At 34.2% G+C, this 18,422-nt stretch overlaps 2 protein-coding genes across 3 annotated transcripts in view; one reads left to right on the top strand and one right to left on the bottom strand.

Moving 5' to 3' along the window:
• The first annotated feature begins 871 nt into the window (after nt 1–871).
• On the top strand, nt 872–6,470 carry LOC100376431 (glucose-6-phosphatase 2-like). Its single transcript, XM_085494797.1, has 4 exons — nt 872–1,264; nt 2,017–2,126; nt 4,728–4,955; nt 5,437–6,470. Exons 1-4 carry the CDS (start codon nt 1,047–1,049, stop codon nt 5,931–5,933), a joined length of 1,053 nt encoding a protein of 350 aa, XP_085350923.1. The 5' UTR covers nt 872–1,046; the 3' UTR covers nt 5,934–6,470.
• Nucleotides 6,471–7,355: 885 nt separating this feature from the next.
• Nucleotides 7,356–18,422, bottom strand: part of LOC100376583 (protein LMBR1L) — a 39,507-nt gene continuing 28,440 nt past the window's right edge. The window contains exons 5-12 of one of the 2 annotated variants that reach the window (XM_006819606.3): nt 18,218–18,344; nt 17,848–17,916; nt 15,860–15,997; nt 14,936–15,043; nt 14,152–14,393; nt 13,562–13,635; nt 12,581–12,738; nt 7,356–11,934 (exon numbers count right to left, since the gene is read on the bottom strand). In XM_006819606.3, coding sequence (XP_006819669.1) covers nt 11,666–11,934; nt 12,581–12,738; nt 13,562–13,635; nt 14,152–14,393; nt 14,936–15,043; nt 15,860–15,997; nt 17,848–17,916; nt 18,218–18,344 — 1,185 coding nt within the window. In that variant the 3' untranslated portion in view covers nt 7,356–11,665. The remainder of the gene's footprint in view (nt 11,935–12,580; nt 12,739–13,561; nt 13,636–14,151; nt 14,394–14,935; nt 15,044–15,859; nt 15,998–17,847; nt 17,917–18,217; nt 18,345–18,422) is intronic. The other variant, XM_085495254.1, reaches the window with a different exon arrangement.

Here is an 18,422-nt window from a genome sequence, read left to right as displayed (position 1 = left end):
TTTATTTTCCTTGAATTTTTCTTGTAACCAGTGCAATATTTTTTAGCGGTGTCTTATTTGTAAATTTTATTTTCCTTGAATTTTTCTTGTAACCAGTCCAATATTTTTTTAGCGGTGCCTTATTTGTAAATTATATTTTCCTTGAATTTTTCTTGTAACCAGTGCAATATTTTTTAGCGGTGCCTTATTTGTAAATTTTATTTTCCTTGAATTTTTCTTGTAACCAGTGCAATATTTTTTAGCGGTGCCTTATTTGTAAATTTTATTTTCCTTGAATTTTTCTTGTAACCAGTGCAATATTTTTTAGCGGTGCCTTATTTGTAAATTATATTTTCCTTGAATTTTTCTTGTAACCAGTGCAATATTTTTTAGCGGTGCCTTATTTGTAAATTTTATTTTCCTTGAATTTTTCTTGTAACCAGTGCAATATTTTTTAGCGGTGCCTTATTTGTAAATTTTATTTTCCTTGAATTTTTCTTGTAACCAGTGCAATATTTTTTAGCGGAGTCTTATTTGTAAATTTTATTTTCCTTGAATTTTTCTTGCAACACTTTACATTCATTTTTTCTTTCGGTGTCTAGCTCGCATTTTTGTTTTCAACAAATTTTCCAGCCACCCCTATGATTTCAAATGGTCGATCCTTTATTCATTGTAACTTCTGTACAACTGTTTTGTTTTTGCTTTTTAGATTAGCATTTGACTATGTCCCATTTACAATGAATGATGGTAATACATTTATTATATTTAATATTCAATAAGGTGTACCGCGGTATGTGCAATTAATTCTAGTGGGATAAAACTCATCAGCCTCGGTCAAGAAGTCACATGATCACATAGCAGATCAGGTGATTCTCGACCGTTGACCTCTGGACATTAATACATGATTGATTAGTTTTGATATTGTAAATTAGATTATAAAACAAAAGATTGCGTCTTCTGTGTCCCTGCCAAGATCGCTGTGTAAATATGTTATCCAACGTTTTGACATGACGATATTGTGTTGACACGAACAACCCGTATTGAGTGGACACGTGTACACACACAAAATGGATGACCTGCATAGCAATGGCGTTGATTTCATTTGCTTTCTCCAAGAGACACTCAGAACACAAACCGATCAGATGTTATTATTATCACACATGGGAGACCCAAGAAATGCTTTCCTCATATATTTCCCGATCGCGTTCTGTCTATGCCCAAGTGTAGGGCAAAAAGTGCTGTGGATAGCGGCGATATCGGAGTGGTTAAACGCTGTCTTGAAATGGTAGGTCTATTTATTTGCTCCATTTGAAGCGGATTTCATATAAAACATTGAATCTATTGTATGCTTTATAATTAAATATGACACGCCTCTTTCATGAGGGTACATTCGCTATGACAAAAACAGTATTTTAATAAATTTTATCCATCCCACAAGCATTTTAAGGGGCTTACCATTTGAAATTGGGGGTGGGGTGGACGAATGTTTTTTTTTGCTAATATTTTATTCGCACATTGCCAATGACAATTTTAGACGTTTTTGTTTGCTCTTCAGCTACAACTCCCCCATTCTCTTGTTTTTCAAATCGGAAACCCAAACTACTTGTCATTGAACATTATGTTCTGACTGATATTCACTGCATGGATATGTACCCACTCCTTCTCTAAAACTTCACTTTACTTCACTCCAGTGTATATCATTATTATGCCATTCAATTTCTGCTAAGTATATTTCATTTTGAATTTATATGATTGCAAATGGCAGCCAACACAAACCCAAAGCAGACACACAAACATGTGAATAAATATTTGTATTACAAAGGTTGAAAAATCAACTTAAAAGACAAACATTTATTCAAATTTGAATATTTTTAGCAGAAATTAGATTCATAAAGAAATATACTCAGTGTGATATGCATGATTGCTGATACAAATAATGGATGTGAGAAATCACCATAGTAACCAAATATTTGCCGTACATATATTCCCGAAAATGGAATTAATGTTTTTCTCAAAAGAATTGCTCTATATTTGCAGGATATTGTTTGGGCATCGTCCATATTGGTGGGTTCATGAATCGTCATTGTATACCGAAGAAACCCGACCTGATATTCTGCAGTTTCCAATAACTTGTGAAACTGGTCCAGGTGAATATAACCCTTTTATCTATTTTGATTACCACGATATATATTCAGTTTCATCTTAAAGGGTAAACGAATGTAGCAAGCTTTATAATAGAACATAGAGATTTGCTTTAGGATGCAAGTTTAATAACATGCAACTTATTACATGGCTAGAACTGTTGACCAATCAGAATACAAGATTTGCAGTGGATCATAAGCTGTAATTTACTCTTGGGGAGACAAGGGAATCATACAATTATCATACACAAATTATATGAAAAGTGGCTACTTTCTAGCAAACAATCAAATAAAATTGTCATTTTTCCAGTGACCCACAACAGAATCACAACAAGCGAAACTAAATTAGACTTGGCTTTTATTTCATTAGAAATCTGGGTTAGAGATCAGTGAGTAGTAAAGATTCACGCAGTAAAATTGTATACAACTCGGTGTATTTTTAATTTTAAGCTATGATTTTTAATTTCTCATTTTAAAAGTTATACCGTATCTTACTGTTTATTTCGAGAACACAATTCAAAACACCCATATCAATGGTCAATTTTGTGTCCGACACTGGCACCCAACGTCAAGCCATCCTCTAACAAATGATATGGTCATAACCACAATATTGGATTTGTCCAGTATGTTGCCTAACCATGTTAGTGATCAGAAACACACTGCCAAATAAGTTGGATAAATTTTTGGAAATAATTTTGTTCTTAACAAATCAGCCCTGGTGATAAATGAGATAATGAACTAGTTTGATAGATTATGCTGCAATCCCATTTGATGCATAATCTACCAAACTGGTTCATTGTCAGTTACTTAAAGTGCCTGTGCAATGCCCACCCGCACGTTTCCCAGTTTAGATCCGTGTCCCACTGAAATGGACAGTTATTGATTTTTTTGCTGAAAATGATTACTCGTATTCAAGTAAATTTGGGATATTTCTCGTGCTGTAGCCACGCCCACCTATCCTGAAACGGTCGACTATCTGCGGATTTCCGACTCTCGCCGAAAGTGCGCCACCAAATGACAAAAATGTGAGAGGAAGTCATACCCCTGAGCCGTAATAACACTGGTCATTCAGTATAGTTTTAAACGATATACATTTTTCGGTCGGCGTTTCTAATCGATCCGAAGGTGCGACATCAGTGGACGAGAGCCACTTAACGTAAACCTGGCGCAACACTTTTGAAAGAAATAGATTCCGAACCAGCCCATGATCACTGAGGCGGATTTTAGAAGAGAGAGAGAGACGTCCGGCAAGTGTTTGCGATCGTGATCGTGATTATCGTTTAGTTCCTGTTAGGTAGCAATAGTTTTGACAGTGACACGAAAACGAGGCATCGGACAAACAGGAAATTACACAGCCCTTACACACTTCTAATTGTTTTCATTTTCGAAGGCTAAAAGTTTCTGAATTGATTGGTGTTGAATGTCCAATTCAGACCTCTGTTCTTTTTTACCTCCATGTTTGCAGCTTGATCTGCGTAATAATTTATGAAATAAGAATTCGGGCTTGGTCGACATGTTTCCACCAAATGAAGTTTTAATATGATGTCATAATTATGACAATCACGCCATGGATCACGCTAACTCGAATCCACTCTGAATTTATCTGTATGTGTGTCGATCTCGATTATTTTTGTTATCCGCTTTTAACGCACTTGCCCTCATCGTGACCCGATGCGTTCACCTATTTCAACAAAAAGTCAATTTATTTTCACCCGGCTGCCATTTATTTAGTAACTGTGATTTGTCGTTTTTTAATTATTTTATAGTGATCACTATAGTCTAATGTTTAGAATGTCAGAATATGTTCTCTTTTATTTTAATTTTGAAAGTTTTACTCAGACGATCGATGAAATAAAACAGTGTAGTGCCTAGTAACCTGCTAAATAACAAGATAATTCCGACGTCAAATTCTATTTTGTTCAGCGACAGTGTACAAACGTGCGCCGGTGTCGGTGACGATCACGGTGACCAGCTACACCAGAACGGACATATTTCGCATCTAACTCAACCCCATGCAACAAAAATTGATACTATGTGTTCATTATGGTCCATTCTTCCTCGACGAACAAGTACATAAGTGACAATTTAGTCAAAGACGAGAAAACTGCACAAGAAATTTGCCTTATTTACACGTATCGGCAATGCAAGCTGCCATGCGACTTCCCCTTCTGACGTCACAAGGGGAATTTCTGTATGGAAATGAGAAGCTAATGAGGAGCCTCGTTTTAAAATACACAAAAATAAAGTTGCCGTAGACTGAGTTTAAAACACATTTTTTCACTTAAAAAAATAATTCATGCTTAGAAACGTAAAAATTAATAATATTTATGTATTAAATGATAATTTTAGGCTTGAAAATAGCAGCCATTTCACAGACACTTTAAACATCTCTACAGTTATACCAAGTTTTCCTTCTTTACAATGTTTTCATAATTTTGAGAGGTTTCATTGCAAGACTGGAAATTATGTGATCAAATGGTGAAAATATGTGATGACCTTTGCTCTGCATACATCAACACTCCCAGGGTATGGTCTTTTTGCATATTTGCCAGTACTGTTGCAATAATACTATTCTGATATTGTTTCTAAAAATTTTGATTATTTCAGGTAGTCCATCCGGACATGCTATGGTCACATCTTCTGTCTGGTTTATTATGATAACAGCATTTCTCAGATACAAGTCTAATCAACAACAACATCCAGAGAAATCATCTCATGGTTTTATTTTCATAATGTCATGGTTACTGTTTACCTTAATGATCACCATGGTAGCAATTTCTCGTCTGTTTATAGCTGCTCATTTTCCTCATCAAGTTCTTCTTGGAACCCTCGTAGGTGAGTCATCTAACTTCAAGTTTTAAAATTTTGAGTGAAAAAAACAATGTTCATTTAGGTCTCATACCACCAAGTGACCATTGTGCTTCTTTCCTCCATGTTTTATGTGAAACATAATGTGCAAGTACCAGTAACTGACACTACAAAACTTTTCTAGCAAACTTGAAGGTAGAAATTCTGTAGGGGTTTGAGCTGGAGAACATGTGTTTTACTGGCCAGAATTCCATTACATGCATGTGATTTCAGTAAATAAAAATATTATTTTGATCTATGTAACTTTTTTTTTGAGACATTCACCTCATCATCTATAGAAATCTAATTAGTGGTATGAGACCTGAATTACATACATTGTATATTTCACGTGATTTGTATAAAACATAATAAGTTGCAATGAAATACTAGACAATAATTTGTAAGACAAATTTTTTATTAGCAGGCCAAGATGATATGAACAGGTTTTTGTTTTGTTTTTTAAATATAGGTATATTGTTAGCAGTTCTATTTAACAGGATTTCAACAGATGATTTGCCGCTACATTTCTATGTTATGGGAAGTGGTTTTATATTAATCACTGCAATTGGACTCTACGGTATACTGCAGTTACTACAGCTTGACCCGGGATGGACAGTGTCTCTTGCAATAAAGTGGTGCTCCAAGAAAGAATACATTCATCTGGATACAACACCATTCTATGCGCTATCACGTGATGCTGGATGTGTTTTTGGTCTTGGTGCTGTCCTAGCCGTACGAGACAAGTTCAAAGACAAATTGAAAGATAACATCAATTTCCTTGCTAAGGTCATTGCAATATTCGCTTGTCTGATTTATTGTAGTTTTATTGAGAGCGTCAAGCCGCAATCTGAAAACATAATCTTTTTTTATTTTCTTGGTTTTCTTAAAAACAGTCTCATTCCCGTTGGTGTTGTTTTTATCCGGACTCTTATTTCATATCTGTTCTGCAAATCAAAACGACAATAAAGCAGATACATGTATGGTTAAAAATAAATTTACAACTCAATTCGAGCACTAGTGATGGTGTATTCTGTGTCACACCATTTGGACGCTATAATTTTTCTGGCAAAATTTGCATTAAGTTTTCTGTAATTTCTTTAAATTTAGGACAAAATGTTCCACAAAGCTATAGGACTTTTTTGAACAAAATTATTCTTGTTTATTTTGTAAATGTTGACAAAAGTTGACTTTGGAGCTGGCAGCTGTGATGAATCATGTTAGATATACGAGTAACATGTGATGTAAAGAAAGAACTCCTATGTTCTGAGAGTATTAGAGGCATATTTAAAATAAATTTAAGATGAAGCCTGGCAACTAATATTGGTCTACTATTTGAGATGCACAACATGAAAACAATGTGATCTACAGTATAGAAGTTTATAAAACTTACAGAAAATGAATTGATTGTACATCTGTGGCTTGCACTCTGATTTATCCCAGAGCACCAGTACCACAAGTTCAATTCAAGTTAGATAATTAAAATGCATTGTTTTCAACATTAAACTAATTTTGTCTGTGGATTACCTCAGAGAATCTATGTATGTGATGATTATGCAAATTAGGTAATTAGTATGCTTGAATTTCAATCCATAACTAACATTGTCCCATAGCTCTTGTATACCAATTGAGTGAAAAAACAATGTTCATTTAGGTTTAATTCCACAAAGTAACCATTGTGCTTTTTTCCTCCATGTATTGTATATTGAAATGCTATTTAATTTGGTTAATTATTATGCAAATTAACATTCATGAATTTCAACCAAAAACTCGCAAGATCTATGCATTGTCCGAGAGCACATATGTACCAGCTGTTCTTGAGATATCCATGAAACAGAGACATACAAGGAGATGGGGTAACTGCAAACACTCCCCTTGTATTCTTAGCAAATCTAAGTCAAACTACTAAATAACAAATTCCAGCTCCTGTTAAAACTAATTATACATCTGTCGCCATAAGTTACAGCATGTCGTAATTTTGCGGTATTTTACTGGGTATTTTCATCTTACCATATCAGAAAATGCAAATTCCAAATATGGAATGATTACACGCTTAAGTGTCCTCTAATAATAAAAACAAACATGGCTATCACGAGAGTTTGACCGGACTCCACACAAAGAATTTCGCTGATTCTGTTCTACATATTTTTATTTCGGCATTCCCAGTGTATCCTTGGAAGGAAAAGATGTATAATAATAAGGTTATTACGAGGATATCGTAAAGTATGCTTTCAGAAAGTACGCCACGCACTGATACTGATACTGTGCATACTTCAAGGTATCCTCGTAATACCTTCACAATATACCCATGTCAAAGTTTCCTCTTTGTGAGACATCCGCACACAAGACAAATGTCACGCAATTGTCACGCAATAACATTAAAGAAAAGACTTTTGGTAAAAGCTTTGTTTATTTCTCAGCACATTCATAACCTCCCATCAACATGCTTACACTGAACAATACAAATTAAAAGATATCTGTAACATTTGCAAGAAAGAAAATGGTACAAAAATGGAAACATTAATCACCACAATGTCTGAGCTTTATAAGCAAATATGCATATCACTCGCATACACACTAATGTAAAGAAGATAAAACTAGCTTTGAAACGAGGAAAATAACTAATTCATATGTACAAATAAATGAATACAAACAAGAATCAACTCTTCATATGGAAATATCAATATCCAGAGCTTCTAAGTAAGCAGTGCTGGAGGAAGACAACTGTCCTGTATTGCTTAACTATGTACATTTCAACAGCAATACAATAATTATAATACAAACTCCAATAAGTACATGACAACATAATTGTTAAAACAATATAGAAAACAATTCATGGGTTGACAAGCACTAGATTTATGCAAAAATGCACCACCGCACATACAGTGAGAAGGTAAAATACGAATATCAATAGACCCGGTAATACACAGCACTATTGTATACAGACATCTTGATAAATATAAGGTAGCTGCTATTGCTTGTTTTTAGGCTAATAATTCTCGAAAAATTAACATTGTAATTACATGTGCATTGAAATGTATTCATCTTGAACTATACTGCGATAAAAATGTAAAACCAATGGAAACACTAGATATGTGCGAGTATTGCATTTATAATGTTTATATCACATCCTGAGCTATACAGCTTAGGGACATTGCACTGAATAGTGTAACACAAAAAATAATATTAAATTGGGTACCCCCCACCTCCTTCCCATGCTGAATAACATCATGGCAAATATTCCACACACCTGTCCTTTGATATTACGAGTTGTGATCCTTCAATGCAGCATCTTACAAATCAAATACAGCACAAATTAAGCAGTTTTGTTGTACACCTCCAAAAGTTTTTTTTGTTTTTGTACAGCCATGTACAAGACATTAAAGTAATAGCCACATACTGGGTCAAACTGCACGTTAAGAGGGTCGCCTACTATATAACCATGCAGAGCACAAAATATAATAACAGTTTAAACTGTTCACAATACAAAATATACCTGGATCTATTTAAAATTGGAATGTAACTATTGAGGAAGAACTACACATCTCAATGTATATGGTTGATTAAAAACACTAATCTATAGTCTATCGTAAGCGGACATGCTTAGTGAGGTTTGTTACAAACACAGCATATATTAAAGTGAGCTTTCCCAATGATACATACTTGAGATAAAACTATTACTGTAGAATACTTTATTTTCGCTTGGAATTTATTTTCGCTGGAGGGATGATTCCGTGAAAATAAAATCCAGCGATTATACTTTCACATTAAACTCATCAAAAATCAGTGAAAATAAATTCCATACAAAACGCCCAAAAAACCTTTTCAGCGAAAATTAATTCCAGCGAAAATAAAGTATTCCACAGTATGTGACCTGGACTGAAGTCATTGGCAATATAATTGACAATAAAAAACAATGTTGCTCCACCAGTTATTCGCTATACCTTGTGAATATACATGTTGGGTTCTGGTGAACAATGAATATTTGTTGAAAACACAATAGTTACACTGCAGTAGCTCTGAAATTGAGCTTCTTGTGAGCTGTACTTGGAGATTACTGTCCATATTGACTGATACAGTTAAAAATTCCTTTATTCTTGTAGTGACTAAAATATGTCAGACAAGTATACAAACTATCCATGGGAACTACAAAAATCGTTTGCTGACTTGCTATAATGTAGGAAATCTAAATCAAGCGCATACAAATACAGCCATTAAAATCTCTGAAAGAACATACTGAATAGTAAATTGTCCGATCACTATGAGATCTCACAAGATATGCCTACTTCAAATTTTATCCTATCACATTAACAAATACCCCCCAAAATACTATCATGTTTGTTGAATCACAAGTGGTGTTTTGACACAACTATAACTTCTGTTTGTCCACGCATAACGCAGGATCTCACACTGAACAAAAAAATCACTAAACGTACGTATTTACAAGATTGTATTTGTTAGTAGAGAAAATGTACTGGTAGTATTCATTGAAATATATATGTAACCTCTTTCAAAGTTAAAATCCTTGTTGTTAAGTCATCTAAAATATCTTGATACATTTGTGACTAGTATACCGGGGTAACGGCAAATGGTAAGACTGAGCAGTATTTTTTTTTACAAGGAATTGAATAGAATAGAAAAACACCCCAGTAATGTGCTGGATGATATTCATGTAATTCATAGTATATCTGTAAATATTACTGTGACCATCTTTAATTTGAAAATATTAAGATCAATGTAACCTTCTGATAAAATTGGAAATTACCTAAATTCATTAAAATTGTATTCCCACTTTGTATGATCTGTAGAACACCTCTCACTGTTACATGTGAGCATCACAAGGGCATTGGATTGTTCAGTTCATCTTATACAATGGAATTTCGAAAAGAACACTTCAGATGAAGTGACTCTGAGAGAATAATGAAAATGTTCAGTGCAGGGTAGCTTAGTAGTTCAAAGTTTTAGGATTTGCTGCCAAATTAACTGATTTTAACATTTCTCATAGTGATCAGGATAATCAATTGTGAGGCGTGCTGCACATGCTACAAAGTGGGAATTTATATTTGATGGAATGAAATGATCACTCCCTATAAGGATTATAAAGAAGTACGTTTGAGCTATTACTATTACTACAAATATTTACTTGTCACAGTCAAACATGCTTACAATAGACCATTTTCCGTTCACTGCGAGAATCACGCATTATGCGTGAAATCGAACGTAAAAACAGGACAAACAAAGGTCATAGCATCGTAGTGGCGTCAAACATCGCGTGGGATTCGACAAACGCAAAGTATTTTGATGGACATTTCCATGCTTAATCATGTGCTGCCCACTTTTCATGATGGGAATTTTCGATTAAGTATTAAAGGGTATTCCGAAGTAATATTCCTCTGTCGAAGATCCGTCGGTCGATGTGAGTTACGAAATAAAGAAATTCTAGTTCAAAATCAAATCGTTCGACTTTTGCGGCAGACGTTCGACACGCGTCTTTCATACATCTCGCGAGATCTCGCAATTGTACGGAAAATCACCTATTCCGTATACCGCAGTCAGTTGCCACAGACAAGCTGTTGTAGTTAAGTAATTTTAAAAAATTGACAAAGTGCTAGTAGAGTATTTTGCACAATATTATCTATTACAAATGTATTAGATCACATGCAGCCTATTATTGAAATGCTGCATTCTCATTGGTAGATTTGTACCACATGAAGCCCAGTTATCAGATGATAACTTTGCAGTACTCTAGTACATCAATGCACAAACAAAGAAATATACTGCACATGTTTTTCCATACCCGCTTAACCACCAACCAACAAACGATCATTGTTTTTTCACTTTAAAAAATTCATATGCTTTTTCATCTGGTACTATGTTTTGCATGTTGTTTGCTTGTGGACGTTCTATGCGTAACTGAAATACTAAACAATGCAATCCACTTTTTTTCCTCTCAAGCGCACTATACCACTGCATGCATATATTAAATTCCCGGGTAATATAATTGAAATATTTGCCTCGTCCATTATTATGTAATCACGCAATAAAGGGCAGTGTCATTCTTTAAGCCCAAATTAAAAATCTCAATGAGGTAGCATTCATGCTACCATATACTAAAAACCATCACAAGATAAATTTCAAATTATTTTCCATAAGTCATATTTATCACATCTCAATATGAATGTAGCTCGAAAACGATACTGGTAGTAGGTATCCAACACCTTTCAGTTCAGTTGTATGGACTTGATACTTTTTAACTTAACACAGTTGTGGATATAAGTTGCTTAATAGCAGTTTGATGTTTACGTTACCTTCCATTTAGAAATAAAAATATAGCATACAACCACACAATATATGGTCAATGAGAGACACATCACATGGTCTGAATTCGTGAATGGTCAGTCTAAGACAATACAGACTGATAATTTATATCTGACCAGTTTATGGCTAAAACAGCAGGACACTTATTATAAACAGCCAGTCTATGATAGCAAAGCTTGATATACGTAATGTTGTAACTCTGATCTGGACACAAATAAGATTGACATTATGCAGCGTTAAGTACGTGTATACTCTTTTAGTTTCCTTAAAATCACAGGAAACTCAGCGAGGAAAGATATTCTCAGCATGTACTCAATATCCCTTATAAGCCTGAGCTCCTTAACGGAGGTGCTGGTGTTTGAAAGCGTTGTTCACACTTGGTATCAATCCAATTTCAAACAAGGTGACTTGGATGATTTCATTACACTCATTCGACCGTTGACTGCCTTTGAGAGTGGATTCATAACAGCTGATTTGTCACGGTTAATTCCCAGTCTATCCAGTAGATAGTCTCGCATTGTAATTGTAAATTTATTGACAAGACAGGAGGCAGTAGCTGCACCAAATAATGCGTTGTAACAAAACACTATGTAGAAGTTACCCAGCCAGTCTATGCGACCAAAGTCACCAAGCAGGTCAAAATTTGTGATACCTGCAATTAAAAAAAATAGTGTGAAAAAAATATTATTGGTGAGTTATTTGTGACATTGATTATATCTATCCTGGGTTTCCTATCAGTGTTACCTCTGTCTCATTTGATCTGTAACCTAACAAAGTTGTGAAGTAAAATGTCACCAATTGATTTTTTTTGAAGTTAGGGGGCACTGGAATTTGAATCAAGTCTCTGTAAATTTATGTTTAAATTGCAAATGATGGAAAAATGTAACGGAATCACTCTACGAACCATATATTCATATTACAGTACTCATGTTAACATTTTTGGTGTACTTTTTATTGTCATTTTCTTTTCATATTTGTGAACTTTTCATATTTATCAAATCAAAAATGTCCAGAAAACACAAAATTGATTAACTTTATTCATAAATACTTGTACTTTTTTTATAATTGACGTTCCTAGCGAAAATACACGATTGTTCAGTGCAATGCTTAGAGGGAGCACTGCCTCCCCTCCCCAAAATCCCCATGAAATTATGTAAATGATACATTTGTAAGAAAAAAAAGAATACATATAATACACACTTGCCAGGCAATAAGTTTCATTGCATTTGTATTTAAAAGCTGATAGCCTCTATACCTTGAATAGATTTATTATATTAAAAGGAAACAAGTTGACTTACCGATGCTTCTTGAAAGCAATGGCAAGGCTGAGCTGAGTATAAGTAGAACAGTAGAATTTGCAATGATTTTGGTCATGGCAGTGTCATTACATTTTGGGCGTAATGACCGAAAGAATGGTACACTGTAGAATCCGACTAAAGAAGCTAACATCACATAACTGAATCACAATGTGTTAAGTATAAATAGTTATCAAACGATTACAAGATTGAAATATAGATGTGTACTACCCCGGTACCACTGTAAGTAATCTTATGTCCCAAGAACCGATGACAACTGTCTAACATTGTATTTGTGGCTAGCATTGACAATGTATGTGTTTGCATCAGGGATGACATTAACATTTTGGTGTGGCGATTCGTGATGAGAAATTACAGAGGGGTTGACAATATATTCGGTGTAACTTTATCTCAAATGGGACATGTTTTTGTTCCAAAATTGGGGTCCCTCTTTAGTATTGGGTTTCCGGAAAGAGAAAATTAGGGTTAACACAATCCCTGGTTTGAATGTTCTACGCATACAAACTACAACATTGCCATGGAAGTTCACTGTGGTTATTTTGTAATTTTAAATTCTGTACAAATGTACAAGTTTCCTTAGTGTGCAGATCAGGAAATTATCTTCATTCATTCTAGGGTTTTTTTCAATGTTTTTCATGATGATATAGAAAATAGAGTGAACACTATCCCTGTTATTTTTAGAATGTATGACCTATCAAACTCAATTGTAGCACTAAAATATATACATTGTTGTAATCACAAATAATGTGATTTGTAATTTAACAATAATTACTGTTTCATTGTATGGCTGTGAAATAATTTTAATTTCATCTAAATTTTGTTGGAAGTTGGGAGCTAAAACATATTTCTATGTACATCAGATTCTCACCACCAGGGTGACGGTGGTCAAAGCTACGGTGCCATAAAATGTCAAGGCATGTTCATTTATAGACAAAAATACATGTATTGTACAACTAAGGATACAGTATGAGTAAAACTTCTAACACAGCACCAAATGATCCAAGTGTTGAGAGTGACGCTTTACCTAAAGCAAGTTCCTGAAATTGAAACAATAATCTGAATATGTATCGGTAGTAACATAATATTTTATTTTACCACTGTATTGCTCTATTAGAAGCGAATCTCCAATAGGATCGCATATAAAACAAAAACCACATTTGTTGTATACAGAACCTTTACTTATTTTGACCATAAAAATATCCCTGTAAATTTATGTAAACATACAGTTTTCTAGTAGAGCAAATATGATATACAAGCTTCAGTTTTGTTACTTTTGAAAGTTTCGGTAATGTTCATAAAATACAGAAAGCAAGTTTTTACATTCATACATGCACACAATGAAGTTCAACAAAATATAATTTATAACATCTTGGTATTCATACACACTTTTGTATGATATTTCTGGGAGCCAATATACAATTTTGTCTATACAACTTGTGTGAAAAATTGAGGCAAACCAGCTTACGAACAAAAATCAAACCATGATCTGTTGCAGAAGTGTGCTCGGAACTTAAAACTTGATTATTTAATTCATAAATGTGTAGCAATATTACCTTAACACCAACTGGCAAGGAACCATAACCCAGAAGTAATTCAAATATATTCCAGGCCACCATACAAAGAGATGCTACAGTCAGTGCAAATAAGAAGAGCCATAGTAATGGGTACAAAAAATTCCTCTGCCAAGGAGAAGCTTTCTGTCTTCTCTCAAGTTCTTTTCGATCTTTTTGTATTTCTTTCAATCGTAATCTAAGGTCATTCTGACCGTTCTGATGAATGGTGGTGTGGCTGCCATCTATACATTAGAGAAGTAAAGCCAGTCATTAAGTGTATACAGTATATGCATACAACAATGTCACAGTGCTCTGTGCCGATTATTGCTTCTAAACTACAATATAAACTAGAGCTATTAGTAAATACAGTGAAACCGTAAAGGGATGCACAGGGTTTTACAATTTGATGATGCTTTCTATATCATATGATGTAATTTTGTATATAATGTGACAAAAGAGCCAATATAAAAATTAACCGATTAAAAAAACCCATCAATTTCTAACTTGTGCATCCCTTGTAAAAGTGTAGTGGATGACTGGACAGTAGCACTGTAGGTGTTGTGATAAGTATGATAAAGACAACAGATGATGACAAATACTGTGTACAACTATAGAGGGCGGTGTTTGAATAGATTGATAAATGAACAGCTCATAAACAAGGTTTAGGTTCAATGATCAGTTTCAAAATTTAGAGGTTTAGTTTAACACCCTCTATAGTGCATGTATGGAAAATCATGGTTTAGTACAACTGGAAAGAAATGGGGAAAAAAGAGTTCGTGCATACTTCCTAGAGAGTTATAATTTTGCAGAGCCTCCGTACAAGTCTTGACGACGGCGTCTAGTTGTTGCAGAAGAAGTCTGGAATCTGGAGTGTCATGGATATTACTTAAATCTTGAAAACAAAAGAAAATAAGTTTCCTCTAGATGGATATCTGTATTATGCAGGCAATATCAATGCCAATGAGTTGACTCAAGACTGAAAGAATGGTAGCGAATATAAAATAGACGCCTAGATTTAACATTTTTGAAGTTAGGGGGTACTGGAATTCAAATCAAGCCTCTGTTTATATATAAATAGCAAATGATGGAAAAATGCTATGGAATCACTCTCGGTACCATATATTTCTATTATTCATGATTTCATTTTCTTTTCATTTTTGTAAACTTTTCATATTTAGCAAACGAAAAATATCAAGACAACAGCAAAAAGTCAAAAGACAATATCTTACATAGTTGTGCCTCTAACATAGCTAAGATAATTTTTCAGTTTACATGTTCTACCATTGGAAATGTATAGATCATATTTTTTGTACAACTGCAGAAAACCCTTATAAGTAATGTTGGTTTGAGAAAATTAAAATTTGAAAAAAATGTTCACTGCTATTGTTTCAAGATCCAAATATCAAGTTCAACTTTATGGTAATTTTTAAGCACTCAACTGCAGTCATACTGTCTTGTTCCTGAAAGAAGTGAGCCAAATAGCGAATTGAAATTTTCTATGTACACAAAACTCTCAGCTTTTTCATATGCTATCTGCAAGTGTTAATTTAAATTGCTTAAAAACAATAGTGATTAAAATAAATGGATAAAATTATAGATTATAATTGAAATGCATTTTATGAACATAATAGTACAGTGATGAAAGTTGTTCACAATTATCTTTTACTGATCTCCATACCAGTGATCTCATTCCTTTATGTCACAATACCTTGTAATTTTCTCTTTATGTCATCTTCCTCAAACCTGGCTGAGTTAACTTCATCATCTAAATCTTGCATAAACTGGGGTTTGACAACTAACTGACCAATAACAGAGAAGAGACGTGTAACACCAACAGGTGTGGAAACTGCACATAATGGATGAAAAGAAAATACAATGTTAGTAATTTGTAGAAATACATTGATACAAATAATAATGCATTAGCCTAGAATGTATTCAGCACTCCTCTAATGCCGAGCTAGTGCTAGTAATATCTAACTGTCATTCACATTCACACTCACTATGAGATGTCATGAACATTTATGTGGCATTCCACTCCCCATATGTCCAGGTACACTGCTAGTAATATCTCAATTTCTATTTAGATTTATGCAAACATTATGCCCACTATGGGATGTCATGAACATTTATGTGGCATTTCACTCCCCATATGTCCAGGTACACTGCTAGTAATATCTCAATTTAGATTTAGATTTATACAAACATTATGCCCACTATGGGATGTCATCGGCATCTAAGTGACATTCCACTCCCTATATGCCTAGGTACATTGCAAGTAATATCTCAATTCCTGTTTAGATTTACGCAAACATTACACTCACTATGTTATTTCATAGGCATCTAAGTAGCATACCACTCCCTATATGCCTTGGTACATTGCTAGTAATATCTCAATTCCTATTTAGATTTATACAAACATTACGCTCACTATGGTATTTCATTGGCATCTAAGTGGCATACCACTCCCCATATGCCTTGGTACATTGCTAGTAATATCTCAATTCCTATTTAGATTTATACAAACATTACGCTCACTATGGTATTTCATTGGCATCTAAGTGGCATACCACTCCCCATATGCCTAAGTACACTGCTAGTAATATCTCAATTTCTATTTAGATTTATGCAAACATTATGCCCACTATGGGATGTCATGAACATTTATGTGGCATTCCACTCCCCATATGTCCAGGTACACTGCTAGTAATATCTCAATTTCTATTTAGATTTATGCAAACATTATGCCCACTATGGGATGTCATCGGCATCTAAGTGACATTCCACACCTTATATGTCTAGGTACATTGCAAGTAATATCTCAATTCCTGTTTACATTTACGCAAACATTACACTCACTATGTTATTTCATAGGCATCTAAGTAGCATACCACTCCCCATATGTCCAGGTACATTGCTAGTAATATCTCAATTCCTGTTTAGATTTATGCAAACATTATGCCCACTATGGGATGTCATCGGCATCTAAGTGACATTCCACTCCCTATATGCCTAGGTACATTGCTAGTAATATCTCAATTCCTATTTAGATTTATGCAAACATTATGCCCACTATGGGATGTCATCGGCATCTAAGTGACATTCCACTCCCTATATGCCTAGGTACATTGCAAGTAATATCTCAATTCCTGTTTAGATTTACGCAAACATTACACTCACTATGTTATTTCATAGGCATCTAAGTGGCATACCATTCCATACATGCCTAGGTACATTGCTAGTAATATTTCATTACCTCTGCAGATTTATACAAACATTCCACTCCCTATATGCCTAGGTACATTGCTAGTAATATTTCAATTCCTGTTTAGATTTATACAAACATTACGCTCACTATGGTATTTCATCGGCATCTAAGTGGCATTCCACTCCTCATATGCCTAGGTACATTGCTAGTAATATCTCAATTCCTATTTAGATTACTACAAACATTACGCTCACTATGGTATTTCATCGGCATCTAAGTGGCATACCACTCCTCATATACCTAGCTACATTGCTAGTAATATCTCAATTCCTATTTATTGGCTACTTTCCATACTACAATGCCCCATAATATATGTGATCTCTAGTATTTTCATTCAACAAATAAAATCTACATATCTGAGTGTGATGAGATATTACTAGGTTCATATCAGGTGTACACACAATGTAGTAATAATTGTAAGACATACTTACTAAGCAGCATTAAAACACCAAGTAAAGATATACACGAATATAAATATGGCAAATAAAAATCCCAAAAATCTGAAAAAAATTAATAGAAGAAATAACGAAAACAATTTTAAATGTCTGTCACAAATACACAACAATAAGGATTCACTATTATGAAACTGTTTCTAAAAGAAAAGATTTGTGAAATATTCAATAATTTATTTGTTCAGAATGAAGGTTGAGCTAATGGGTTTCATAGATGTAATTAATCCCAATAATTTGCATACAGCCCATGGAATAATAAACAAACTTCTAAACTACGGTAGCTTGAGTATGTGTTAATGTCATGCAAGTAGTCTGTGGTACCCGGTAATTATAATAGCACAACACTTACCACTTATGGACTCTTCAGTGACCTTATTTTCATCTAAAAGTGCTGATAAAACCCATGTAAAACCAAACACTAGCATTCCAAGTAAAAACAACACAACTAACGTTTCATATATCCTTGCTCTGATACCCTGTGAAATAAATTGAGATAATAGTTATGACTTTATACAATACAAGCTTTAGACAGTTGTACCTAGGTGTGAGGGTCC

The sequence above is a fragment of the Saccoglossus kowalevskii genome, chromosome 21 (genome assembly GCF_978046115.1).
Source record: "Saccoglossus kowalevskii chromosome 21, keSacKowa6.1, whole genome shotgun sequence".
Taxonomy (NCBI): Eukaryota; Metazoa; Hemichordata; class Enteropneusta; family Harrimaniidae; genus Saccoglossus; species Saccoglossus kowalevskii.
This window is presented reverse-complemented; position numbering and strand designations above follow the sequence as displayed.